Raw genomic sequence first — 27,367 nt, 5'->3', positions numbered from 1 at the left:
TTTCCCTGCTGCCCCTTTCCCTGTACCGAGCACAACTCTGGCCTCAAGCAAGCACTCATTCTGTTTGGCGGTCGGGGTCTTGGCTCCCTCCAGCCGGACTTTTGTGTGGCTCAGTGGGAGGAGGCTGGGCAAGAGGAGGGACAGAGATGACCATGGTGAAGGAGGCTGGGTTCACCCTGATGCTGTGGTGTCTGCAACTGAGAAGGTGGGGCACACAAGGTAGACTGGCTCCCCCTGCGTCTCCCGTTCATTCATCGGTTCGGACACTCAGCAGTTGTTGACGGGCAGCCTTGCCTGCGTCCAGCCAGGTCTCAGGCCCCAGGAAGGGCCGAGTGCATGAGCTGATGTGAGTCTTGTCAGTTCCCCCCCGGAGAGGGATGGAAGTGAGCAAATTGCTGAACGGACCAGTGGCCAGTGGAGAAGGGCAGGGATCGTACATACCGGTGGCCGCTCATCTACACTGCCCTCTCCGTGCCTGGCAGGCGGCGTCGAGTTGTCCCTGCAGGGGTTGCCCCTTCCTAGCTGTGTTGTTTAGTCACTCTGTCCTATCTATCTCTGCAACCCCATGGACTGTAGCCTGCCAGGCTTCTCTGTCCATGGGATTTGGATTTCCCAGGCAAAAGTACTGGAGTGGGTTGGCATTTCCTTCTCCAGGGGATCTTCCCAACCCAAGGATCAAACCTGTGTCTCCTTTACCGCTGAGCCGCCAGGGAAGTCCCCCTACCTGTGCAAACCTTCCTTAAAATAACTCACCTTCCTGGGCCTTAATTTAACTGCCTTGTCTGTAAACCGGAGCTTTAGTTCCTACCAGGTTGGTTTGGGGAGGACCCCAGGCAGCAATGCATGTGCTTGGGTGTCTGTCCCTGAAACTCTGGGACACTCCGGGGTGAGAGGCGTGCTCGCTGACGGCTGATGCCAGCCGCCCAGGGTTGTGTGTGTGGGGCTCGGCCAGGAGCTGGCACGAAGTGGGCCCTTAATGATTTTTATGTTTAGACCTACTCTTGATTCCATCTGTAAAACTTGCTCTAATTTATATCCTATGATTTACTCTAGCCCTGTGATTCCCCGCCCCCGCTGGCCCTGCTTTGCTTGCCAGCACAGTGCCTCTTCATTTAAAGCCCAGGATTTGGCCCTGGTGCCTTTTGAAATGTGTCTTCTTGGGAGAGGGGTATGGTTGGCGCAGCTCAGGGGTCTGGTGCTGGGAGCCGCAGCCCAGCTGCTGAATCACTCGCGAGCCCAGGCCTGTCCTCTGGTCCTGGGGCACGTCATTGAACCAGCAGGAAGCACGGTCCTCGCCTGCTGGTACAGAGACCGTTGCAAAGGACAGTCCGCAGAAGTAAAGGCTCCATCTCACATTTTCCCTCTCATGCAAGCTCCCGGGTTTGGTGGGGAAGTGAGTGGGGTGGGGCTGTGAGCTGGCAGGCCGTGGGCGGTGTGCTTTATGTTTCTAGCAAGCTGGTCCTTTGAATGGAGCAAAGACCAGGAAACATTTACTGCACGGAGATTAGTGCCCTGGGCTAAAGATCATGTTGTGTGTAGAGCATGGAGCTGGAGAGGTGCCGTGCTCTCTGGCTAAAGTGGGTTACCCAGCACCTGCTATGTCCAGGGTGGGGTTGGGGGTCCTGGGACCTCAGGAATCCTGCGGTCACTCTCAGACGGGGCTCCAGCCTCAGATCTGTGAGTCTTTAGATTCCCGAAAGTTTGGCTGGTCCACATTCAGGTAAAGTATCGAACCTTCCGGAAGGCCTGAGTGAGGAGCCCAGTCCCCCAGCCCCTAAACCAGACAGCAGCGTATGCCTTTGGGGACCCTCGCTCCTGGCTGGTGGTCCTCAGGGTAGAGCCATTCCAGGGCCTGATTTACCTTTCTAGGGGGTCTTCCCAGGCTGCTGGGGCTGCATAGGGGTCTCCACCTCTGACACCACAGTGATGCTGGTGTGAGCCCCACACCGAGGTGGGGGCCACCGGCTCACTGTGAGCAGATCCTGTTTCTTTCCTGGGTGCAGCTTATTGTCTGGGGAGAGACCCTCTCCGGATGGTGGAAGGAGGCCTTGTGGAGGGAGGGAGCCCTACCCGAGCCCTGTCTGCCCCCGTGCACTGTGGGCCTCTGCTCTGTGGCCCTGTGAGTGCAGCACTGGATGCGTGCTTGTGTTTGCAAGCAGGTGCCTGGTCTGTGCTGTACCCCCATGGCCTAGTGCAGGGGCCTGGTCCCCAGGGGTACCCGCTTAGGGCTGCCCTCAGCCAATGGGGCCATGCCTGTTCTCTAACCCCTCTGTCTGTTTCCAGCCCAAGTGCTCCTGAAAAAAATTAAATGTAGCAGGCCCATCAGAGGAGGCTGATGGTCCAGGTCAGGGTCGGGGGGCAGGTGGTGGAGAAGAACTGTGATGCCAGGCCTGTTAAGGGGAGAGTGAGCTGAGGGCAGGGCAGGCGGTCCCCCCCTGAGCCTGGGGAAGGGGAGAGCAGCTCTGCTGTCTTGGGGACTAGGGGTGGGACTGTTTCTGACGTGTGCTGCGGACGCTGCTGTGTTCTCCATAACTCCGTGTAGCACCCTGGGCTGGCCTGAGCGTGGGGACTGCACGGCCTGGTACGTGGGTGAATGTGAGCACACATGTACACGTGAGCACGGGACCATTGGTGTACGTGAGCATTGGTGTACGTGTCCTTCCTGCACACGCAGTATACCTTTCCCTTCTCCAGCCTCTGCCCCTTTCTGCCTTTCCCTGCCAGCCCGTTGGTTCAGCTAAGGGGCTTAACTCACTCGGGTCAGCTTTTGCGCTCACCTTGGGCAGTGTGCCAGGCTGTCCGGCTGGACCGGTCCAAAGACCAGGGCCCCCTCATCCGTGCTGTTCCCAGGGAAGCCCATGTCCCCTTCCAGCTGTCCCACGGCCGGACGGGAGCCCCGAGTGTGCGCCCGCAGAGGCAGGGTCCCCAGTGACCTCTGCAGAACCTTAGGCAACCCACTGACCAGTTAAAGACTAACTTGTCTAGACTGCAGCGGACTGGGGGCTGGTCTGAGACTTCGCACGTGTCAGCTCACTTTGTCGGCACAACAGCCCTCTGGTGGCAGGTTATCCCACCTCGGGTGCAGTCGTAGGGGGTGTTTTAGACCCACAGAGCCGTGAGGGGCAGAGGTCGCGTCTGCAGCAGATGTCCACCCTCAAGTGGACCCAAACAGGAGACAGTGGCTGTTCCCCTGGGCCTCATGCTCAGTGAAGTGGCCAGGCATCCTGGAAGCAGGGTGAACAGAACTGCTGGGGGAAGGGACTTCCCTCGCCACCCCACCCCCACCCCCGACCCACGTGGGGCTGAGCCCCTAGCCGTGAGAGTTCCTGTAAAACACTCTGCCTTTCCTGCTCCTTTGGGAAGGGGCGTGTCAGGGTTGGTGCTGGGAACTGGGTGTCAGGGTGGAGGCGGGCAGGGAGGCGGTGATGCTTTATCACTAATCAGCCGCAAGTGCTGCAGTGAGAAACCAGCTTGGCATCAGGTTCTGCCTGGAGTGTCATCCCTCCCAGCCCCGACCTGTGTGTCTCCTGGGAGGCTCTCAGCCACCGGTGCTGGCAGGGTGCCTGTCTCTACGAGCAGGGCCTGCAGGGCACAGGAGCACCCCTCGTTTCCACTGGTCAATGCAGCGCCCACACAGGAGAGACGTCCAGTTTTGCAAATGAGGATCTTTAGCTCCTAAGTGTTAAAGGAAGTTGCTCTGAGTCCGTGTGCCAGTTCGACCCTCTTCAAGGAAAGGAATACAGTCATAAATCAGACTGCTTCCAGGGTTCGGGGGGTGCCACCGTGCCTCCCTGGGCTTCCTGATGGCCTGTGCAGGGCCCGTGATCCCTGGGGAAACGCTGGGACGCCGTGCTGGTCCTCACGGAGGCAGCGGGCTCAGTGATGGCGTCTGAGTGCTGCTTGCCTGATGGATGTCAGAGCCTCTGGCCAGCCCACCAGCCTGGGGACCGCGGGCAGCACCACGTGGCGTGCCCGGAGCCCCAAGGTGAGCGTGGCCCTCGCCGCCCCGTTGTGCCCGCAGACGTGTCTGGGAAGCTGAGGATCTGGGACACAACGCAGAAGGAGCACCTGCTGAAGTATGAGTACCAGCCCTTCGCTGGGAAGATCAAGGACATTGCTTGGACGGAAGACAGTAAGAGGATCGCTGTGGTCGGGGAAGGAAGGGAGAAGTGAGTCTGGCCTCCGCCCCCGTCCCCCTCTCCCCGTCCATGTCCCTTGCTTGGCTTTCTCTCCTGGGCACCCCGGTGGGAGGGCTGCGGTGACGTCGGTGCGGCTCGGACTGGGGGTGGCAGCGTGCGTGATGAGTCCTTTGCGTGCTGGGCCTTCGATACAGGGCTGGCTTTAGCAGTGCACATCCGAAGACCACGTGTCACCGCAGGGAGCCCCCCCGGGTTTGTCTCTGGGCCCCCAGGTTTGTCTCTGGGCCCAGGCACCTCCTTTTTTCCGACATCCTCGGCCCTTCGCCTCCTGGAACCCGTGCTGTCCTGCACACATTCTAGATACAGGGAGACGGAGCAGGTCAAACCGTGGGGGCTCCTTAGAGTGTTTACTGGGGTTCCTCCCCGAAGCTTCCCCACCGCCACACCTGCCGAGGGGGGAATGCTGGATGTGATCGCCAGGTGGGCGCACTCCACACGGCCTTCCTAGGGAGGAGGGACGCTGGGCAGGTGGCCCTGGGCAGCTGCTTGCCCTCACAGGGCCGCTGACCAGCAGGATCTGGACCTTGCTCCAGGTGTGTGGCTCCAGGCACAGGCAGGGTTCCATCCTCAGCCCCGCTGCTGCCGACCAGCAGTTTGAACTTGTCTCCATTTCTCTTACTCAGGCTTTGTCTTAACGGGTATCCTGATAGGTATTCATCCTTCCATCGTCTCTTACGTCATCCTTGTTGGTCTTAATTCCTTCTTCACTGAGTCATAGCTCGCAGTGCAAACAGCACATTTTCATTGACTGCCGACTGCTCGCTGACTGCAGGGCGGCGTCTCGTTTCGAGCAGGGGCCAGTACTTGGTGTGTTTCCTGGTCCCCACCTCCAACCTCCAGCCCCCGTCACTCCCCTGACCCCCTCATTAAAACAGCCATGAAACTGGTGAACCCTGAGCCATTCGGCTGGCCGGTGCTTCTGAGGCATCTTCACGTCGGGGGCTCCTTGAGTCTGGGCTGTAAGACACGGTCACCCGGTCCCTTCCCAGGGGCCCTTGGGGCCGCTTCCGCTAGCTCTCCCGCATTTCAAATGAAGCCAGGGTGCCAGTGTGTTGGTTCTTCTGGGAGCACGTGTGATGCACAATCGTGAGCAGGGCTACCCCGCTGGCATCCCTGCCCCTGGTCGCTAGTGACACAGCTGCCTGTCCCAGTGACCTGGCAAGGCCTGACGTTTCTCTCCTGTGGCTCCTCTCGTTGGGTGAAGGTTCGGAGCCGTCTTCCTGTGGGACAGCGGCTCCTCCGTGGGTGAGATCACGGGCCACAACAAAGTCATCAACAGCGTGGACATCAAGCAGAGCCGGCCGTACCGCCTGGTGACCGGCAGCGACGACAACTGTGCCGCGTTCTTTGAGGGGCCACCGTTCAAGTTCAAGTTCACGATCGGCGTAAGTGAGCGTCTCTGGAGGGTGGTTTCAGGGGGAGCTTTGTGGCTTGTGCATGAAGGCAGCAGAATCTAGACCTGTTAGACGCTGGTGGCAGGAGGTCACGCGTGCACAGCGCTCATGCCAGGTTTGCTGGCGCTCGGGGGTGGGTGGGGAGCAGGTTCACCCTGGGACCACGTATGTACTGGGCAGGGGGGCACACCTCTGACCAGGCGAGTGTCTGGCCCGGAGGGGCCCTGTTAGGGGAGCCCAGGCCCGAGGCAGCCGGCCCTCTGGTTGTGCCAGTGTGAGGCCCACGAGTGTGGCAGAGGAGGTGAGCTCCAGGGATGTCTGGGTCTGTTCCCTCCGGCACCTCCTGGGAGATGGATGAGGGCAGGGTCACACCCAAAGGTGACCCGTGGTGAGCAGAGTTGGGTGCTCTGCCTGTGGGGGCGTGCTCTAAATGCTGAGTGGAATCACACAGCCTTCTGTAGGAATGACTGCAGGGCCTTGGTCCCAGCAGCTTTGCACGTGGGCCAGACCCTCTCTCAGCCTCACTTTATCCATCTGCAAGATGGGCGTGGGACATGGGCGTGAGAGCATTTTAGCCATGGAGTTGGGCTGTGCACAGCGCCCTCCCCGGGTCCAGAGCGGCCCACAAGGTTCGTTCCCCGCCCTGGGGGGTCTGAGGCTGGAGTATAGAAGGAAGGGCACCTGGCTGTGGACGGCCCACCTGTGAGTCTCACGGACCACCCATGGGTGGTCCAGACCTGCCCTCCCAGGGTCTCTTGTGAAAACTGCAAGGCCGTCAGCCCTGGTGGTAGACGTGGACGTGACCGCGCTGAGCTGCAGAGTGGAGGACACTCGGCCCTTTACTGCCGGCTGTGTCCCCTGGAGGCAGCTGAGCTGGGCTTGGCCAAGGTCCAGGGACGTGTCCAGAATGTTAGTGGCTCGCTGAGGAGTCCTGTAAACTCTGGTGATGACGCAGTGAGTCATGAAGAGCGGGCAGGGCGTGGCCCAGTGGTGGTGAGGGTTCTTGGCAGGCCCCTGGGGTGTCCTGGGGACAGGACCCGGGCCGTAGGCAGCATTTCTGTACATGAGTCTCAGCCCAGCTGCAGAGGGGCTTGTCTAGGTTCCCTGTTCGTGGTAAAGTAGGTCAGTTTTATCCCAGGGCCCCCGGGTGGGGTCTCTGGCTGGCTGCCTGGGAGGCACAGTGGGCACGGCTCCTCTGCCCTTTAGGGTGGGCAACCTGGAGTCCCTCGCGACACCCCCATCACCTCCCAGAGGCTGGCCCCCCCAGGGCTGCTGGTCGTGGTGGGGTGGTGCTCAAGGTCATGTTTCCAGAGCGGGATAAGGTGCTCTGGAGCACGGATGAGTCATGCTGAGTCAAGTAGCTGGGCTTCCTGCGCAGTGCCCAACGGAGGAAGGAGGGGAGGTTTCCGTGGCAACCAGAGGCTTTCCCAGCTCATCCCTGTGGAGCTAGCCCGCCCAGCTCCCCACACCCTGCACACACAGTTGTGTTTGTTTTTACTTGGCTGAGCTATGGGTGGACAGGGCTCCTTTCCCTCCACCCCTCACCACCCCCACCCCAACCCATCCAAGGATTTAGTTGCTCTTTGCAGATGTAGGTTAGACCCAGCAGCTCAGTGGTGGTGGTGGGGTCAGTGGACCCAGGATTCTTTCCAGACTTGACCTGAGCCTGTGCTCCTCACCCCAGGGGTCAGAGATCAAAAGGGGCTGTGGACCAAGAATGGGTTCCTGGGTGGCAGCCCAGCACCACAGCTGGCCAGCTCTGCAGCCGGTGGGCTGGCCCTGCCTCTGAGCGCCCCCTGGTAACAGGGTGAGGCCAGCCCTCGTCCACAGCCCCAGGGCTAGGGCGAAAGGAAAGGCGCTGGTGGACGTGTGAGTATCCATGAGGAGCTGTTGGGCTTCTGCTGGAGAAGATTCTAACAGGCTCAGTTGGCCTCGAACAGAAAGGATAGGAAGACGCTCGGGGTCCCCCACACCCTCCTAAAATGTCTCCTAAGGGGCTGACAGCAAGGTCAGCCTGTGACTGTTCCGTGTATGCCTGGTCTCGACCCTCACGGCCCCAGCGTGAATCTGTAACATGAGGGCCGCCTATTGGTCCACGTTCCAGCTCCTGCCATCTTCCTCCTGACCGCATTTAGGGGCCGTGAGCGTGAGGAGCCCAGAGGCGTCAAGTTCAAGTTGCTGCCTCAAAAAGGAGTAACTGGTGTTCCGGATCAACTCCCAGGGGGCTTGGACCCGGGTGGGAGGAAAGCAGCGTTACAGAACACGTGGGGTGGCCGCCCGTCCACCTGCAGTGCAGGGGTCCTGTTGTTTTTCCTTCTTGTTCAGGGTTTGTTTAAACCACCTTCTCCTGTTGGCAGAGCGAGAGTGGAGACAAAGCTGAGTCATGCCCAACCGTAGGCAGCCGGTCCAGGTTCCCACCCGGCCCGCCGTCCTTGTTTGTCTGAACCTGAAATGGGCTGAGAGGCTGCAGGCGCACGGGGTGGAGGTGCTGCAATTCCAATTCCCCCCGAAATTGACCCCAGCCCACCTGGGGAGGTGGCTCCAGAGTCCAGGGGACCAGCTGTGCGACAGAGGCCGTGGGCAGCAGTGTCCTGTGCCCAGGGCTTTAGATTCCCCTTCAAGGCCCTCCGGGTGGCCTGAAAAGAGGGCAGGTGGCCCTTGCCCATCCCTGTCTCTCCCACGGGGCCTTCTTCCTGCTGAGGGCATTCCTGGGCTAGGTGCATCTGGATGTGTGGTCACAGGCCCGCTAAGCATCTCTAGCTCCCGTGTGTCTGCACCTGGCCACCTGTGGCCTTGGTGAGTTTCCATGCTTCTCCAGCCTCTACTTCTGCCTCCATCAGGTGGGCAGGTGGGCAGTCCTGGAGCAGACACCTCTGTGACGGTGTCCACGGTCCATTCCATAGTATGTGTGCCTGATGAAATGATGGCTCAGAGCAGGAAGCACTGGGGCCCTTCTTTGCCCCAGGCCCGCTTGTCAGACTGTGGCTGTGTGATCTGGGACTGGAAACTGCCCCACTGCGTCTCCCCAGGCCTCTGAGAACAGAGGACACCCTGGCTGAGGAGGGGACGCCTGGCCTCCCCTTCGCCCAGGTGGGCTGCACAGTCTGGCCCCTGAGTGTCTTACACATCACCCAGTGGGAGGAGCTGCACTTCGTTCTAGAGCCTCGGTCTACTGTGATTGTGAGTATCACCTTCCTAGACATGTAAACTTTGAGCTTGAATGTGTGAGGTTTCCAGGCTGTTGTGATTTCCTGTGTCCTTATGACAGGGCAGAAAACACCTTTGCATTCAAGCGTGTCTCAGGTGCCTGCTCTGCACTGGCCCTGGCCTGGGCACACTGGTGACCTGAGCTGTCCTTAACCACCACACGCTCGTGCCAGCTTTTCGGAAAGCTGTGTGCATGTCCGTGGGGGTCATGCCGGAAGGTCAGTGGGGCAGGGGGTGACCCAGCCAAGCTCCGTGGATGGTCAGTGGCCTAAGGGTTTGAAGGAGCCTTTTCATTCTTCCATCAGGTCCAGTGGTCATTCAGGGCAGGTCTGTGCAGGGCGACTGGAGAGGTGGGGGAGGAACGTGGTGCTGCCCCTCTGGACACTTAGCAGAGGGTCCTGACCTCGAAGAGGGAGAGGGAACCAGGTTTGGGAGGGGGCGGTGGGCTGAAGGGGGCAAGGCAGCCTTCCAGGTCAGGATGGACACCCACTCCTGGGGTGCTGACCACGGAGGCACCTGCTGCCCTCAGGGAGTGTGGGGGCAGTGGGCCTGGGCATCCGAGCTGTTTGGTTCCTTTGCAAGCCTGTGATGTGGGATCAGGGGCAGGTGACCCAGGGTTTCAGCGTGCAGGTAGGAGTCCTGCTGCAGGACCCCGCTGAGGCCAGTGAAGCCCGGGCGGGCTCTGGGGACACCCGAGCTGGTAGGCTGGTCAGCTCCGTGGAACCCAGGGGCTCTGTGTCCGTCAGTGACTGGACTCGGCGCATTACCTAATTACTGCTGGTGGCTCCCGTCTCGGGTTTCTCGGTCGTGGGGGGGGTCGTGGAGCAGCAGTGATGGGGGGGATAATGATGGGTATAATGACAGTGGGGGAGGTAATGATGGGGCACAGGTAATAGCAGGGTGGGTGGGGGGTAATTATGGTGGGGAGGTTCTTGGGAGGGTCCATTGACACTGCCCCAACCAGAGCTCTGGCTTGGCCGCGCCTGAGGCTGGGTGGCCCGCACCCCAGGAGCCTGTAGGATGGTGCCACCCCTCCAGGACCTTAGGGGATCTGGGGCCCCCAAGCCCAGCTCCATCTTCTGAACCCTCTGTTATGTTTCCCCCAGCCCATTCTTCCTTTGTCCTCTGGCCTCCCCTCCCCTCCCCATGAAACAGGCTATTTTTAGCCCCCCCCCCTTTTTTTTGGTTAATGGTCTGCTCACTGTTCCTCCCTTTAAATTGGCTATTTTCAGGAGCAGACATCAGTCTCCCACTCATCTGGGCTCTTGGCTCCAGTGGCAGGAAAAGCTGACGGGGAGACTTTCTAAAGCCACAACGCCTGGTCCCGGGCGGGGGGACGTCTGCCCTGTCCAGTCTGACCCCTGCCTGCAGCCTGCCTGGTTCAGGGGTGGGACGACAGATGACAGACGGATCCACACGTGTGATGTCCCTGTAGGCCCGGGGGTGTTGAGGGTGGCAGGCAGGCAGGGGGGAGGCCTGGTGACCATGCTGACCTCTGAGCTGGGTGTGTGAGGGGTTAGTCCTGTTGTCTCAAGGAACCACGGTACCCAGAGTTGGACGAGATGGCATTGTAGGGTGACCCAGGGTCCCACTGGTTCATAGCATGTTCCTCACGCCCCCCAGCGTAGCCCCCACTTTGGCCCCGTGATCTGCTCCACCGCGGGGCACTCTTGGCATGCTGGGTCAGTCACAGGGACCCGGGGGGCTGGCCTACCCCCCTCCCTCGCCCACCTCACCACCCAGGAACCCAGAACAGCAGGGCGGGGTCAGCCAGTAGAGGTGTGAACGAGAGGACCAGACGTGTGGGCAGGTGTGCAAAGCAGTGGTTGGGTTGCTTTTCCTTTGACCTCGTGCAGGAGGAGCCGCTTCTGCCTGTCCATCCTTCCATCCCCACGGGGTGGTTCTGGGAGGACTGAGAGACGCCCTCCCAGCACTCGTCCTGAACAGCCCTGGGGATGGCAGGCTGCTGGCCGTGGGCCTGGGGAGTTAAGGATCTGACCCCCGGGCTCCCTGCCCAGCTGGCCAGCCAGCCTGCCTGCCTCCTGCCCAGGGCCAAGAGCCAGAGCTCTGCACGGGAAACCGGAGACCTGGGTTCCCAGAACCCGGGCCGCTCGGAGCCTGGTTGTCCCCTGGGGAAAGAAGGGTACCCGAGGTTCCCCAGGGGGTCTCAAAGTGGTGGGGTGACTGTGAGCCGCGGTCGTGGGGAAGGGCAGTCAGAGGGCCCAGTTTGGAAAGTTCGTTCATTTTGATGGATCGCGAGCCCGCTGGGAGACGGCCGTTCTCCAACTAACTCAGAACGCAAGCCTGAGAGCCGGAAAGGTTGGCCTGAGAAGCAGGATAAGTGGACGTGATAAACAAAAAAGGCAACACAGGCCATCCTGGAGTGGGGGGTGCGTAACCCAGTCTCTGCCCCCATCTTCATGCTGAGAGTCAGTTCCTAGTCAGGTTGATAAGTCCAGGGGACCCCAAGGAGAGAGGGGTCTGGAATTCTCAAGGAGGAGAAAACGACAAAACTTTTTTCCCCTCTACATTCCTTAGCATTATATAACAATGTATCCTGCTTGAGGACAGTTTCTGGAAAAAAACCTGGCTAATCCTGTTATCTTAAAATGTAAATTATGGGAGTGGGTTTAGTGAGGTCTTTACAACCTCCAGACATTTTTTTGATTCACTGTAATAACTAATTAAAAGTATATAACTCCATTGCTAACACCAGCGAGGGGGTACTCTTTCTGCCCCCCTTCTGATGTCGATGTCAGCAGCTTTGTCTATGTCTTTTATACTTTAATAAAACTCTATTACACAAAAGCTCTGAGCAATCAAGCCTCATCTCTGGCCCAGATTGAATTCTTCTCCGGAGGCCAAGAATCCCGGCATCTTCCGTGGTTCAGCAACAACTTTCAATGTGGTCCCCCAGTATCTGTGCTGAGTCCAGATTTCCCTCCCCCCAGGAGGACCCCCGTGGTGTTGGGTCAGGGCCTACCCACCCTCAGGGGCCATCATCTCACCCTGTTTCCAGTGAGGTCACGTTCACAGGTCCTGGGATTTCAAGCCATCTCTTCAGGACAAGTCAACCCATAAACTTTATACACAAACACGTGAAACTCCTGACCCAGCAGCTCAGGCTTTAAAACTGTCAGTAGTTTACCTTGGCGGCGGCCGGGATTTGCGTTAAGTCGAATTGCTTTTCCTGCAGGTGGGGCGGCTGTGGCCACGGGGGCAGGTGACCTGTGCACCTTTAGGAGAACGGACGACACCTGTCGCTTCATGCATGCTGGCGGGGGGTGGGCTTCGGATTGATGGCTTGTGGGGTTTTCAGAGGATCACTCTCTGATGCAGACCCTTCTTGACCCAGGAAAGAATGACTTCATTTACTCCTTTAGGTAATGGAATCACCTCTGGAGGTCACATCTCCTCAGACTCTCATTGCCAGGAAGGTCATCACCACTGTTTAATTTCTTTAAAACCTCAGTTTGTTCAGCAAATGCCCAGATGAGCGCCTGCTGTGTGCTGGGTCCCGGGCCAGGCTCTGGGGAGTCAGGACCGAGGCCTCATAGTAGCAGCCTCACTAAGCGTAGGGGTTCTGAGCTTGAGTGGGCTTCAGAGCCGAAGGGAGGGCCACGTTTCTGTCGGCAGAGGTTGGGGAGCGCGTACGTCACAACAGGGAGGCCTGGCAGGCAGAGATGGGCCCTGCTGAGGCCGGGGGCTGAGCCAGACTTCCTGGCGTGTCCGCTCGGGGCTCCTGCCGAGCTCGGAGGGCTTCCGCGGACTGGCATTCGCATGCACGGTGGCCTGGGCCTCAGAGCTCGTGGAGGGCTTTCCCGAGCTGCCTGTCCCTGGTTAACCATCCCGTTCCCTGCAGGACCACGGCCGCTTCGTCAACTGCGTGCGATTCTCTCCCGACGGGAACAGATTTGCCACGGCCAGTGCCGATGGCCAGGTAAGGTCTGGGGCCGGGAGGTGGGGAGCGAGGGGCGTTCGTTCATCTCTTGGGCCTCTGGTGGTTCAGAATAGACAGACTCAATGGGCAGCTCCCACCCTCCTCCTCCTAGGATGCAACTCAGTTTGAGGCTGTGTCTGCAAAGCGTGATAGCCCCATCTCTCTGTCAGTCTCCTTTTAAAGGAGCTCCAAATTCATCCAGTTTTGATGAATTCTTGTAAAGCCACAGTTGTCAACCCTCTTGATGGTGGAGCAGGGATGAGTGGGAGGAGCTCAGTCAGTGTGCTGACGGCCGGGCATACACACCTACGCATGATACATGTGTTCATACACACATACGTGATTCACATGTTTGTATTTCCTGAAAGATCTTCATCTATGATGGGAAGACGGGAGAGAAAGTGTGTGCGCTGGGAGGAAGCAAGGCTCACGACGGCGGCATTTACGCTGTGAGTATAGACCCGTGTTAACAGCTTGCTCTGCGCTTATGGTGGGGCCTGTCTGCCTTTGTCATCATCCATATGCGGGTTGAAGTTGGAAGCTTGAGATGAGAGGTCAGGAGTGGGGGCGCTGGCAGAGACCTTCAAGGTCACGTGGGACAGGGTGCCGTGGCCCACAGAGGCCTATGGCTGGGATGCTCATCTTGTCCTTGCCCTGCGTGTTCACCACCTACCAGGCTGTCATCCCTGCTCAGGCACCGGGGCTGTGGACACAGCCCCGGTATCTGAGTCTCTTCCCCCTCGGGGGAATGCTCTGACCCATGACCACCATTTGTTTGAGTAGATCAGTTGGAGTCCTGATAGTACCCACTTGCTCTCTGCTTCCGGAGACAAAACCTCGAAAATCTGGGACGTCAATGTGAACTCGGTCGTCAACACGTTTACCATGGGCTCCAACGTCCTAGACCAGCAGCTGGGCTGCTTGTGGCAAAAGGACCACCTCCTCAGTATCTCCCTGTCCGGCTACATCAACTACCTGGACAAAAACAACCCCAGCAAACCCCTGCGGGTCATCAAGGTAAGGCCGGGCCACGGAGGAGCTCGGCCTGCAAGGGCTGGCCGGGGGGGAGGCGGGTGTCCGGTCGGAGAAGGGGCAGCAAAGGCGAGGTGGAGGCCCAGTGGAACAGCAGGACGTGGGTTGCTTTGGCGATGTGAGTTTAGCAGAAATGAGAGGCCAGACGCCAAAATCCCCTTCAGCTGCTGTGAAAGCTGGACGTTCAGGGCAGCGGCCCTCACCGCTGCTCATGGGGCTCGTTTGTCCCGAGGGGTTCAGCCTTCCTCGGTTAGGAGCCCACCGGCTGTGTCCCCCACATGAGGCAAGACGAGGAAGATGCTGAGCCCTGAGATGAGGCATGTGGCGGGGTGTGGCCGCAGTTGTGAGGGGCCCAGCTGGCCTTGGAGCTGGGCCGGGACGATATGCAGGGTGTGAACATGAGAATGCGTGGGGAGGCACTTGTCCCGTGTGGTTGGGGCAGGGCGGGCACCAGGGAGTGGTGGGGAGTGGGCACTTGGAAGCGGACGTGAACTTGAAGAAGCCCGTGGAGCCCTGAGGGGCAGAGGCCCACCATGTGGGCAGCAGGGAGCGATAGTGAGGGGCAATGGGGAGGACCCCCTTCCCTGCCTCCCATCCTCATCTCATCAGGACGGCTCACCCAGGCCAGCTGGCCACCAGCATCTGCCCCAAGTGTCCCGTCCAAGTGGGGCCATGCCTTCTCCCTCCCTCAGCCCTGGAGATGGTGGCGTCTCAGGAAATCGCAGCCAGACTGGGAACTCCTGTGTCCCGGGGCCCCCCTCTGACCCCCTTGCCACCCGCGGGCTTGCTTCTACTGCGGGGTGGGGTGCTCAGGGTCAGCCTCACCTGCCCTGGAGGCCCTGGGTGAGCCATGCTTTCAAGGGAGGGGCCTCCACAGCAAGGTTTCAAGCGGCTCCCTGTCCTGCGGCTGAGCCCTGGGGCCGAATGTCAGCACCTCCTCATGCCCTGCTCGCTCAGCTGCTTTCGGGCCATGCAGACAGGCTCTGGGAGGCGCCTGGGCCCCGTGGCCTGGGTGTAGACTAGGCTGGAATTACTCCCCCAGGGCCCAGTACTCTGCAGTCCCTGGGTTGCCAGCTGCCTGACCCTGCAGCGTGTGTGCACCCACAGTCTCTGAGCTGGTGGCTTTCGTGGGCTCGGGTTCCTGGTGACCGTGCCCGTGAGGCAGGGGTCAGGCCAGGCCATCTGCCTCCTTAGGCCTTGTGTGGCTAGCTTGTGAATCCCGAGGGGTGTTTGGTGCCGATATCGGGCTGCGGGTGAGCCCAGGAACTGGGCTGGAGTTAAATGAGCTCTTCTCAACCCTAGTGCATGTTCAGGTCACCTGGAAATTTCCATAAAGGGCTTGATGCCTGACCAGCCCCGTCGGGATGCAGTCAGAGACCTAGGAAGCTCTGAGGGGCCGGTACTTTCAAGGTGCACCCAAGTGATCCTGTGGCTCGAGCTGGAAGCTACATCAGAATCGAATCACCTGAGCAGGCCCGCTTGTTAGAACACGGCCGCTGGGCGGTGCACAGTGCTCACAGCATTCATCTGTGGGGCACGGGAGAGCCCCAGTGCTCACAGGCTCCTGGCAAGGCTGCTTGCTGCCCCAGACGGGGCGGGCCAAGTCCCCGGGCATCCTGTTGCTCACAGGTTCTGTCTAGGTCCCCAGGCTGCGTGGGGCGAGACTCCCGGTAAGGCCTGGTGGGTCGCTGCCCTGTGGAAAGGACTCAGGGTTCCTGAGAACTCTGTGTACCTTTCTCTGATGATACACGTCTCGTTGTGGCAACAGCCGGCGGTGCTCAGAGGGCTCCAGCTGCATCTGAGGAGGGGGAAAGAGCTGTGATTAAACCCCATCTCTTAGATTTCCATCCCAGGAGCAGTTAGTTCAGTTCAGTTCAATCGCTCAGTCGTGTCCAACTCTGCGACCCCATGGACTGCAGCACGTCAGGCTTCCCTGTCCATCACCAACTCCTGGAGTTTACTTAAACTTGTATCCATCAAGTCGGTGATGCCATCCAACCATCTCATCCTCTGTTGTCCCCTTCTCCCGCCTTCAATCTTTCCCAGCATCAGGGTCTTTTCAAATGAGTCAGTTCTTCACATCAGGTCACCAAATATTGAAGTTTTAGTTTCAGCATCAGCCCTTCCAATGAATATTCAGGACTTATTTCCTTTAAGATTGACTGGTTGGATCTCCTTGCAGTCCATGGGACCCTCAGGAGTCTTCTCCAACACCACTGTTCAAAAGCATCAATTCTTTGGCGCTCAGCTTTCTTTATAGTCCAACTCTCATCCATACATGACTACTAGAAAAACCAAAGCTTTGACTAGATAGACCTTTGTTGGCAAAGTAATGTCTCTGCTTTATAGTACACACATCATGTCGTGGCAACAGTCGGCGATGCTCAGAGGGCCCTGGCTACATCTGAGGAAGGGAAAGAGCTGTGATTAAACCCCATCTCTTAGGTTCTTTCCATCTCAGAAGCAGTTCGAAAGGGAGGTTAAATGCCCCCCTTTGGAGCAGGCATCTGGTTGTAGACGAGTGTTCTGGCCCCTTTGTTGCCGATAGGAAGGGATCACAGCCCTGGGACCACCCTGGTTGTGGGATTACAGCCCTGGTGAGGGTAGGGGACTCAGGAGAGAAGAATCCTCACGAGCCAGGGACGGAGCTGGAGCCGTGAGCTGGGTCTCTGGGTGGAGACTCTCTTGGCCTTCCAGGGGCCCTGGGGTTCTGCTTCTGCGAGGGTTGGGCCTTTAGTACTGCTCCTTCACCTTCGTGGAGACCCAGCCCTGGGTGGAGGCTTATCCTCCAGGGCTGGGGATGGGGAGCGGCTGCCTGGGTCAGTCTGCACAGACCCGGGCACTCTGCTGGGGCTCCTGCCTCCTCCACGCAGGTCGGGGTTAAGTGCCTGGGTGGGGAGGGACCCAGATATCAAGGGGGTGGGTCAGCAGGAGGCGGCTGACCCAGGCAGGCGGGCGGTGTTTCAGGCCCAGGAGGTCCGTGGCCTCTCCCTGGGGCTTAGCCAACTGCGAGCGTTTGCAGTCACTGGCTGGACACAGGCGTGTCCTCAGCTCACCCCGCCCATCTGTCTCCTCCACAGGGTCACAGCAAATCCATCCAGTGCCTGACGGTGCATAAGAACGGCGGCAAGTCTTACATCTACTCTGGGAGCCACGACGGACACATTAATATCCTTTGACTCACAGCACTGGCTCCATGGGCCCTGGCAGGAGGGGCAGGAGCTTCCTGTTCCCACGAGGCCAGAAGCCAGGCTGGCCAGCTGGCGGCCACGGGGCTCCTCTGCCTGTCCTGGTTGCCGAGAGGTGGCCTGGTCCACACTCGGGCCCTCCAGCTCCGGGTCACAGCCTTCACTTGATGGGTCGCTCACTGTGCAGCCTTGAGGGCTTGGTTGCTGAACTTCCCTGTTCGTGACCAGGTCCTGGCCTCACCCCTCACGAGCAGCAGAATCCATGTGCATTAGGATCTGGAAGGACTTAGAGCCTGTTGTGGGGAGTCCCCTTGTCTTAAAAATTGGGAAAAGCAAAGTTCAGACACCTCAAGTGGCTTCCACTCGGCGACAGCAGAGCTGGGCAGACCCCACGCCCTGTCCCCCGGTGTGGGGCTTTGGGGTCCCCCCAAGATGTTCCCGGCAGCCCTTCCAACCCCCCTGCTCCAGGATGGCCAGTGTTGGAAGGGTGGTCCACAGGGCCTGGCTCGGCAAGGCATCGTGGCTGCGTGCGAGGCCTGCCCTTGTGCAGCCCAGCCCGGGAGGGGCTTCCCAGGCCCCGCGCTCCCCCCCCCTCCATGGTGCTGCCTGGTCTGTAGGGTTCCCTCCTGGGAATGGTGCCCCCGCAGCCCCAAGGGAGGAGGGTAGACGTCCCCCTCCGCGCCCTCAAAACAGAAGGAAAAGAGGGTACAACCGGGCTCCTGCCCTGTGTCCCCCAACTCCGGGCACCATCCCATCCTCCCTGCTTGTCCCCAGCCAGCCCTGGTGTCCACTCACCACGATGTTGACCTCCTGGGGGATCCACGGCAGGGTGGGGGGCTCCCATCCTGAGACCTATGAGCTGCAGAAGATGCCCGCAGCTTCCTGGGGAACTGTCCTCAGTGCAAACAAAAATGCTTCTTTGTTGATATAAAAAGAAAGCCTCATAACTTAAAAACAAATCAGACTCGGGCACCCCGAGCAGACGGTCAGCCTGGGACTGGTTGCCAGATGGCACCTAGGTGGCCATCAGCCAGTCCTTGGGGCACAGGCCGCCTCCCACTGAAGGTATTGGGCTGGACAGCAGGCAAGAGAGAGCGAGGGAGTCAGGGGGCATCAGCCCGGGTACACGGGGTCCCCGCAGGGCTTCCTTCTGAGCCCCCTCGGACAGAGGCGCCACTCCATTGTGGTAAGACAGCACCGTCCTGCGACCTGCCCAATTCTCGTTCTGGAGACGGGTGGACTGTCCCACTGCATGCCCTCTTGCTGGTTGATCACAACGTCCGCTTCCCGAAATGTGGAGCTGAATGTGCACAAAGAGGTTCACTTAGCCTGGTGCCCACCGTCCCTTCCCTAATGTGCCTCCTGGGATGGGGGATGGGCCGTGGCCTCCCCAGGGTAGGACGTCCACCACATCCTGAAGCTAGGCTCTTCCTTAACCCCCGCCCCACATTACTGGGATTCTGAGACGGGGGAGAACGACTCCTTTGCTGGGAAGGGCCACACGAACCAGGTGTCCAGGATGACTGTGGACGAGCATGGGCAGCTGGTGAGCTGCAGCATGGACGACACGGTGCGGTACACCAACCTCACGCTGCGGGACTACAGGTGAGAGCTGCCCGTCGGTGGCGGAGTCTCCCTCGGGGGGCCCATGTTGCTGCTACCGAGCCTGGGCCGACCAGCGCACCCAGGGCAGAGCCACGGCCTAGTCACCCTGCTGCAGGGATCCTTTCACCCAGCCTGGGAGGCACCACGCTTGGCTCAGTTCTGTAGCGTTTTCTTCAGTTTACCATTTGTTAAGAATTGGTTTGTGCGTGCATATTTTTCTAGGATGTGTCTTTGTAGTTTTAACCAAAAGTGCTAAGTCCCTCAGTCGTGTCCAACTCTTTGCAACCCTATGAACTGTAGCCCGCCAGGCTCCTGTGTCCATGGGATTCTCCAGGCAAGAATACTGGGGTGGGTTGCCATGTCCTTCTCCATTAACCAAAAGTAAAGGTGACAATTTTCACCCATCCTGTTAAAAGTACCAGTTATATATTTGTTTGTTTAATTACATTGTGGGGGAGACTGGTTAAGACCGTGGAAGGGTGGGAAAGGGAAAGTGCTAGTCACTCAGTCCTGTCCGACTCTGTGTGACCCTATAGACTAGCCCGCCAGGCTCCTCCGTCCATGGGGATTCTCCAGGCAAGATACTGGAGTGGGTTGCCATGCCCTCCTCCAGGAGAATCTTCCCAACCCAGGGATGGAACCTCCTGCTGCTGCTAAGTCGCTTCAGTCGTGTCCGACGCTGTGCGACCCCATAGACGGTAGCCCACCGGGCTCCCCCATCCCTGGGATTCTCCAGGCAAGAACACTGGAGTGGGTTGCCATTTCCTTCTCCAGTGCATGAAAGTGAGAAGTGAAAGTGAAGTCGCTCAGTCGTGTGCGACTCTTAGCGACCCCATGGACTGCATCCCACCAGGCTCCTCCATCCCTGGGATTTTCCAGGCAAGAGTACTGGAGTGGGGTGCCATTGCCTTCTCCAGGATTGAACCTGGGTCTCCCGCATTGCAGGCGGATCCTTCACCGCCCGAGCCAGATTCCTTGGGAGGTTAGGACCAGAACTGAATTCTGTCTGAACCCAGAGAGTGCCAGGCAGGGTCTCTGGCCGGTGCACGTGAGGCCCGACCCAGGACAGGGCAGCGGGGGGGCGGCCCTTGGCACAGACGCAGGACATGCTGCTTTCATCTCTTACCGCCGCCACCCCTCATCCCAGCCCCCCATCTCGACTCTCTCTCCTAGAGTCGGGGAGTCTTTCCTTCCTCCCTCTCGCTTCTTGTTCGGCAGAGGCTCCTTCGGCCGCAGTTGGGTGGAATTCCCACCCGTCACCAATCGGCTGTGGTCCTCACTGAGTGTGTGTCTATGCCTGCCCTGCACCCCTGGAGACTTAACACGTCCTTCTCTCCACAGTGGACAGGGCGTCGTGAAACTGGATGTCCAGCCGAAGTGCTTGGCTGTCGGCCCCGGGGGTTACACCGTGGTCGTGTGCATTGGCCAGGTACGGCTCCCACCCGGGTCTGACCAGAAGGTCCGGACTGACTCTGCGCAGTGTCTGGTCCCCACGTCCCTCCACAGCCATTCTCCCCCTCTACTGAGAGCTCTGCTGCGTGTGCTGAGGGCCTCCCACGTGTTTACTGAATCCTCAGCAGCGCTATCAGTCTGGCATCATCCCCACCTCACAGGTGGGGAAACTGAGGCACAGAGGCTAAGCTGCCCCAGGGCTGCGTCTGGCAAAGGGCAAAGCTGGGATTTGAACCCGGGCAGCCTGGTCAGAGCCCACACTTGAGGGTCAGATGCCCTGCATGGGGTGGTCCCTCACCCCTGCTGCCCACAAGAGGCACAGCCAGTGTGGCTCAGCCCACTCATTGCAAATCCCAGCCCTGCAGCACTTGGCTGTGTAGCTTTGGGCGTTTTCCTCACCCTCTCTGAGCTTTAGTTTTCTCGTCCCTTACAGTTCACAGGGAGGGTTACGAGGAAGTACACAGCAGGCTGTTGGTACCGCCTCTGCAAGTGAGGAGGCTGAGAGTGGCCTTGCCTCCCTCCCTGAGGTCCTGTGATGGTGGAGGGTGGCACTCGGGCCTCCGAGGCCTCTGCTCTTCTAGCCCCGGCAGCCTGGGTTCTCATTCAGGGCGGTGAAGGTCTGTCTCTACATGCCATTTCTTGAAATTTCCGGAACACAGCGCCCTTGACTGAGACCCAGGCCTGACCCACTTTATCCAGGACACTGCTCTGCAGCAGACGCCATCTGTCGGTGGGGCTGGGCGTCCCAGCATGCAGGGTGGAGGAGGCAGGTGCAACGGAGCCCCTGTTGGCACGAGCAACAGACCCACTCCGGAGAGCTGTCTTTCGGATCCACCGCCCCTCCTCCGTCCTGGGAGCTTAATTGCTTCGGGGAGCATAGATTCCTGTGTGTCCTAGATAACACAGCCCTCCCGCCAAGCAATTACGGTAGACAGCGGGGTGGCCAGTGGGGGTGCACGAGGAATTGAGGGCTGGGAGCGCCATAGCGAGTGTGGGAAAGACTGGACGTGGCCCTTCTAGAAGGTCACACTGGGAAGAGCTCACGGGTTCAGGGAAGAGCCACCCGAGGCTCTGCTTAGAAGGGGCTGGTGGGTATAGGGTCTAGTCCTGTGTCCCCAGGTTCCCAGGAGTCTGTGGCCCGTGCAATCAGGTGTGATGACTGCCCTGTTGCATTCTGTTGTTCCCCTGCTTCTCTGGGGCATCCTGACCAGGACTCCCCACAGCCGATCGTAGGGTCCACAGACTGTGCTGGAGGGGCCCATGATTCTCGGTCAGGGAGCAGCCACATTCAGGTCTCACCCCTGAGACTTGAACCAGAGTCTGGACAGAGGCCCTCCGTCTCTCCCTGTCGGGGGCACCGGGCAGTAAGGGTGCTTCCTGAGTCGGGCTGACGACTCAGGTGAATGTTTGTCCAGGTGCGTTTGCAGTAGCAGATTTTAGGGTGGGTGCTGCCTCCCATCGCCTGGGCTTCTTCACCTCCCCCACCCCACAGCAGAGCCCACAACAAACCCCCAACAGTCTGCTCAGCAGAGCTCTGTCATTACGCCCGATGGTGTGTAGTTGGAGGAATTCAAGTTCAGAAGCAGCAGATGGCTTACACAGAGGTCCGGGCGGGTGTTGGGGGCAGCACCATTGATCCTGATGAGAGAATAACACCGCAGGGACCCCGGGCGCTCCCAGTTAGTGCTGCTGAAGCCCTGTCCTGCCGCCGCCCCCCAACCCCAACCCCCACCCCCGGATGGGGCCTGGGCCGTCTGTCCCGGGCATCTGCTCCAACCGCTGTCTGTGTTTCCCAGATCGTTCTGCTGAAGGACCAGAGGAAGTGCTTCAGCATCGACAACCCTGGCTATGAGCCCGAAGTAGTGGCTGTGCACCCGGGCGGTGAGACAGTGGCCGTCGGGGGCGCGGTAAGGCCCTGTCCCCACACCCTCTGCCCTGGGATCTTTGAGTGATTTGGGGGATGGCGGTCAGGGCTGTGTGGGTGCCAGGCTACCTCCTGCCACCCAAATGAGAATCTCCATGGGCTGCCCCCTTCCCCTCCAGGAGACCAGGGTCCCAGCAGTGAGCGGGCTGTGCTGGGGGCACAGGGCAGGGAAGCCCTCAGCCTGGGCGTCGGTCCTGGGGGCAATTAGGGGAGCCTGGTGGGCATAGGGAGGGGACAGGGAGCCTTCACACCTGTGCAGTGCAGCGCCCGCCAGAGGGCTTCAGGTTCCCCGAGTCTGACTTCCTGACATCCACTCTTTTCCCCTCACCTCCTGGCCCCTGAAGAGAAGTGCCAGGACCCCACAAAGATGGGGCGTTTGCTAGGACAGGCTGGAGAGAACAGGGAGAGAAGCCTGGCCCCTGAGGGGATCTGATGGGCCGGGGAGGGCCATGAGGTACAGAGCATGGGACAGATGGTGAGGCTGAGTGCACGGTCGCATTGGACGAGGGGCCCTCGCTGGAGACCTAACGCCTGTATAGGTGCTTCTCAGAGCTCAGCCTGTGGACGCTTGATTGGAACATACTGGAAGTTTTGTAAAAAGGGCAGTCTCATGAGCACCCAAACACCCATGTCACAGTTGGGGTTGGGGAGGCTGGGATCCGCAGTTTGATGTGATTTTAAGATAATTAAACCTGTTTTCATGTAATTCTGCCCACTATGCTAAGCCAGCCACCAGAGCTGCTGTTGTAGGATGTGTCCTCTGGTACCTGGGGACGAAGGGGTAGTCCTCCTGGCACCTGAGCTGGCATGTGGCCAAGCCGGGCAGCAGTTGGTGGGGAGGAAAAGCACTGCTTCTTACGGATACTTGGGCCCCTCCCTCCAGGAGGATGGGCTTCAGGAGAGTCGGGGGTGGGGTGGGGAGGGCACACGTGTTGTCTGTGGGCACAGGCGCCCGTGTCAGGGGAGTGACCTGCTGCCCCTCTGTCCTCCCGCAGGACGGGAATGTCCGCCTCTACTCCATCCTGGGCACCACGCTGAAGGACGAGGGCAAGCTTCTGGAGGCCAAGGGCCCTGTGACCGACCTGGCGTTTTCTCACGACGGCGCCTTCCTCGCTGTGTGTGATGCTAGCAAAGTGGTCACGGTCTTCAGCGTTGCCGACGGCTACTCGGTGAGTGAGCGGGCCGCCTGCCCCAGCCCCACACCAGGCAGCACAGATGGCAGGAGGGGTCCACAGCCTCTCCCCAGTCATCACTGATGGGGCCGGTGCGCAGGACATGCGGTTTTGCTGCTCCCGGAGCATGAATGACGTGGGCCAAGGAGACTTCCTCTGCTGTCCAGCAGTTTGTGGGCTCCTAGCAAAGTTGCCAAAAAGTTAGGGGCCTGAGTGGGAGTGAGGCTGCTGTGGAATCGGGCTGGTAGTTTCACCTCGGTGGTATTGCCCAGTGACTTTTGGGACCTTCTCTGTCAAAGGGCTTAGGTTAGGTTGTTTTTTTTTTCTTGGATCCTGCTAAGTGTGAGTGCTGGTCGTCCAGACGTGGCCTGGCACCCGGGGTAGAGGGGTCCCTGGGCAGTGGCTGAGTGAAAGAGGACCCCGTTGCCAGGACCCCAGAAGCTCATCCGGCCCTGAGCAAGACAGCCGATGGCACTGGCCTGGGAGGCGTGAGAAAGCCTTAGACCCGTTTCACAAGAGACTGCACTCCAGAGGGCTCCGGTCACCCTCTGGGTGTGAGGGAGCTGGCGTGATTGGACCACAGGGCAGATGGGGGGAGGGGTCCCTCCAGTTCCCCCACCAAGCCAACCTCCCCCCACCCCCAACTTCCAACCCTTAGGACAGCTTTGAAATTTATAGCAGAGTCCAAAGAATTTGCCACGTAGATTCTACCGTTACCATTTTACTGTGTCAACATTACCCATCTAGTAATCTAATTGTTTAGTGCGTTTAAGTGTACATTTTGCCATTAAGTATATCAGCTCACATATGGACTAGAGTTTAGTGGTTTCTTAGTTTTAGCTGTAAAATTTACATATAATGAAGAATGAATGAGATCATAAGTATATACTCGTGCTTTGCTTCTGACTGCGACCCACACCTCGGTCAACATTAAGAACATTCCACCTCCTAGGAGGTTCCTTCCACCTGAGTAGCACATTTATCAAATCCTGCGTTTATCACATCTTAAGTGATTTCATTTGCATATAACAAGTTTATAGCATGCTGAGTAATCTGCAGAGTAGACTCAACAAAAAATGAAAGAGGCAAACTTGAAAGTCATGGTTAATCTAGGAATTAAGAACAAGGTGGAATACTCGAAGTAAAAACGTTCCTTTAGTTAGAGAGCATTAACTTTCTGTTCACATTGACCCGTTTGGTAAGATAGCGGCTCGAGGCTGGAATATTCTGTAGACAAGTGCTTCTCTGGACAGACGTCTGCCTGCAGACCACACTATCCAACTCGGGCTCCAGGGCAGTGGTGTGTGTCTGGGGGGCAGCCACTTCCTCTGTCCATACACACATAGGGCCCAGTCCATGCCAAGTAGGACCTTCTCGTGCTTTCTATTCCTACTTTTCTGACTGTCCCCTCCCTAGGGCCCAGAGCTCTGCAGGCAAGTGGGCACGTGTGGCCCATGGATACATGCTAGGAGGACAGCCCCAGGGTCCCAGGATCCTGGGAGGGGTGTGGCAGCTGCTGCTTGATCTTGGACTACTCCTGTCTGTGCCTTTGAGCAGAGGGCACCCTGGGGGTGTTACGAGGGGTCCGTGAGTTGGTGAGAAGCCTGAACTTAGGTGAGTTGAAGCCCACTCACTCTGGCCCAGACCCTGACCTGCAACCTCTTTTCAATCCACATCCAGGAGAACAACGTTTTCTATGGACACCACGCGAAGATTGTCTGCCTGGCCTGGTCTCCAGACAACGAGCACTTTGCCTCGGGTGGCATGGACATGATGGTGTACGTGTGGACCCTGAGTGACCCTGAGACCAGGGTCAAGATCCAAGGTGATGCTCCCACCCACCTCAGCTCCCCAAGCAGCTCCGGAGAGACATCCCCAGGGCCCGAGGGTCCCTTCTGTGCTTTTGGGGAGGTGGCCACCTCGGGAGGCCTGGCCATCCAGCAAACATCTCTGCTGGTCCAGGTGGACATGCAGAGGACACCTGTGTTCCCAGCATCCATCCAGCGACCATGTCCATCCAGGATGGATCTCAGTTCTCCTGTCCCCATGTCCCTACCTCCCACCACCTCATGTGGCCTCTCGTCCCTTTCCATTCAGTCTCTACCCAACAGGGAGCCTTTTATGTTGAATATAAATGGGATCCTCTACTATTCAAAAAGTTCTGTGTCAGGCCCCACCCCCACCCCCCACCCCCCATCAAGAGCTCTTTCTCAGGTGGCGGGGGGTGGGGGTGGGGCAACAGTGGGTTGTCCTCAGGTGTGCGGGCAGGCGTACTCCTTGGTTCGGGATGAGGGTGGGGAGCAGAGCAGACTTAGAACAAAACCAGACCACAGGAAGGAGTGCTGGTTTTGTAGGAAGACTCAAGTTCAAGATGCAGCAAGGAGCTCTCAGAGTAGAGGGTGGGAAGTCCAGTCCTTGGGTCTGGGCTGTGGCAGGGGGCGGGTCACAGGTCACTGAATGTGCACTGGCCTGAGGTCAGGCTGTTGTGTGCAGGGGTTCCCTAGCCTGTGTTCTCAGCCTTTTTATTCATTGTGGCCTTGGTCCTACCAGAATTAACACAGTGTACTGTCTGTGTGTTGTCTGTATATTGTTGCCTTAGGCACAGACAGACAGACTTGCACCCCTGGGGGGAGGGGCAGTTCCACCCCCGGATGGGAGGTTCGTGGTTGTCAGGACTCTGGTGGTACCAGGAAGCTGCAGCCAGGAGTGGCTGGCTGCTAATTGCCAGGTGTCAGGGGTCCCAGCACGGGTGTAGGTGCTGAGGAGCCCGGCCACTGCCCCTCCCATCACCCAGACTCTTCCCCCACTGAGAAGAGGGCAAGGGGGTCTGGTTGAGCAGGAGGATCGTGTTGGGTTTCTCCCGTGACCCTTGATGGTAATCTCGGCCCAGGGTGTCCCCGTGGCCGCAGAGCTCAAAAGCTGCCTGCTCCTTCTCCCTAGATGCGCACCGGCTCCACCATGTGAGCAGCCTGGCCTGGCTGGACGAGCACACGCTGGTCACGACCTCGCACGACGCCTCTGTCAAAGAGTGGACAATCGCCTACTGAGGAGCCCTCCTCACACCAACCGGAGACCGAATCAGGGACGCGGGGTGAACGCAGTTCCGCCTCTGTCACTCCTCTCTGCCCCGCCCCGGCCCCACCTCCCAGGGGAGGGGCCTCACCTCGGTCCCGCCCCACCCTGCCTCCCGGGGGAGGGGCCTCACCTCATGCCCACCCTTGGCCCTGCCCCCTGGAGGGAGGGGCCCCCGCCGCCCACCTGCCAGCTCGCTGGGCCATCCTGTCTGTCCCAAATTCTGAAAGCTTTAGACCCTGACCATTTGCACATGGGAAATCAAGCGGGCACCTTCAACCACGTGTGGCGCCTGACTCAGACCCACCGCTTGCCGCGCAGAACATTCCAGAGGCAGAGCCTCCAAAGCACACAGACCCTCCCATGGCTCCCGGGGTGTTTGCAGCCCCTCGTGCTCCCCACCTGCGGGTCCTTCCCGGTTTCTGTACCTGCAAGAAGAGGGGCCAGCAGGGCCGATGCTGTGGAGCAAGTGGCGCCCGTGTCAGGCTGACGGGCGCACATGGAACTCTGCGTTTCACTGTCAGTTTCTGTGCTTGATTTTGAGAATGGAATCGTGGGTTGTTTTTTTTTTTTTTTCCCAGTGTATCTTAATCCATGCCTGTCAGTGTTTACTGCGCTGCCTCCAGGCCTTCGGATCCTTTGTTAACGGGATGGGAGGCATCCTGCTCACCAGTTCACTCTTGTGCTTTGATGTTTTTTCTTGTCTTTCTATCCTCTGCCCTCGAGAGAACAGATTAATTTAAAAGGCAAAGATGGAGTCAATGTAAACTAACTCGTCCTCATTTACACCTTCCTTTTCTTTTCCAGTGCGGAAATTAAAATAAGTATATAAAGCACGGTGATTTGGAGTCTGTTTGCGTTTGTCGGAATCACTGGTAAAATGCTGGCTGAGAGCGGGCCCTCCCCTTGCACTTGTGAAAATACTTTGAGCGCTTTAAGAGATTAGACAGAAATTATTAAATATCTTTTCTCTTCGCTGTGGATCGCTGACTTTGTGTGATGGGGACACGTGGAGGGCGGGAATGGAAAGCTACATGGGACCCCATGGCCTGGGTGTCTCAGTGGCATGCAGCCTCGGGGGAGTTCAGGAAGGCATGGAACCTCAGGATCCCCTCTTGCCCCAACTCCCCAGTACTGTGTGTCCTGGACCACCTCACTTCTCTGTACCTGAATTTGTCTGTG

At 58.9% G+C, this 27,367-nt stretch overlaps 1 protein-coding gene across 1 annotated transcript in view; it reads left to right on the top strand.

Annotated features, from left to right (window-relative positions):
- WDR1 (WD repeat domain 1) overlaps positions 1-27,160 on the top strand; it is a 40,561-nt gene extending 13,401 nt beyond the window's left edge. Inside the window, exons 4-15 of the mRNA XM_040238339.1 lie at positions 4,022-4,169; positions 5,404-5,584; positions 12,663-12,740; positions 13,109-13,189; positions 13,524-13,757; positions 16,853-16,940; positions 18,409-18,565; positions 19,907-19,994; positions 21,814-21,924; positions 22,937-23,110; positions 24,794-24,938; positions 26,054-27,160. Coding sequence (XP_040094273.1) covers positions 4,022-4,169; positions 5,404-5,584; positions 12,663-12,740; positions 13,109-13,189; positions 13,524-13,757; positions 16,853-16,940; positions 18,409-18,565; positions 19,907-19,994; positions 21,814-21,924; positions 22,937-23,110; positions 24,794-24,938; positions 26,054-26,160 — 1,592 coding nt within the window. The 3' untranslated portion in view covers positions 26,161-27,160. The remainder of the gene's footprint in view (positions 1-4,021; positions 4,170-5,403; positions 5,585-12,662; positions 12,741-13,108; positions 13,190-13,523; positions 13,758-16,852; positions 16,941-18,408; positions 18,566-19,906; positions 19,995-21,813; positions 21,925-22,936; positions 23,111-24,793; positions 24,939-26,053) is intronic.
- Positions 27,161-27,367: the final 207 nt, after the last annotated feature.

The sequence above is a fragment of the Oryx dammah genome, unplaced genomic scaffold (genome assembly GCF_014754425.2).
Source record: "Oryx dammah isolate SB20612 unplaced genomic scaffold, SCBI_Odam_1.1 HiC_scaffold_3, whole genome shotgun sequence".
Lineage (NCBI taxonomy): Eukaryota > Metazoa > Chordata > Mammalia > Artiodactyla > Bovidae > Oryx > Oryx dammah.
The sequence above is the reverse complement of the archived record's forward strand: the minus strand, read 5'-3'. Positions and strand labels throughout refer to the sequence as shown.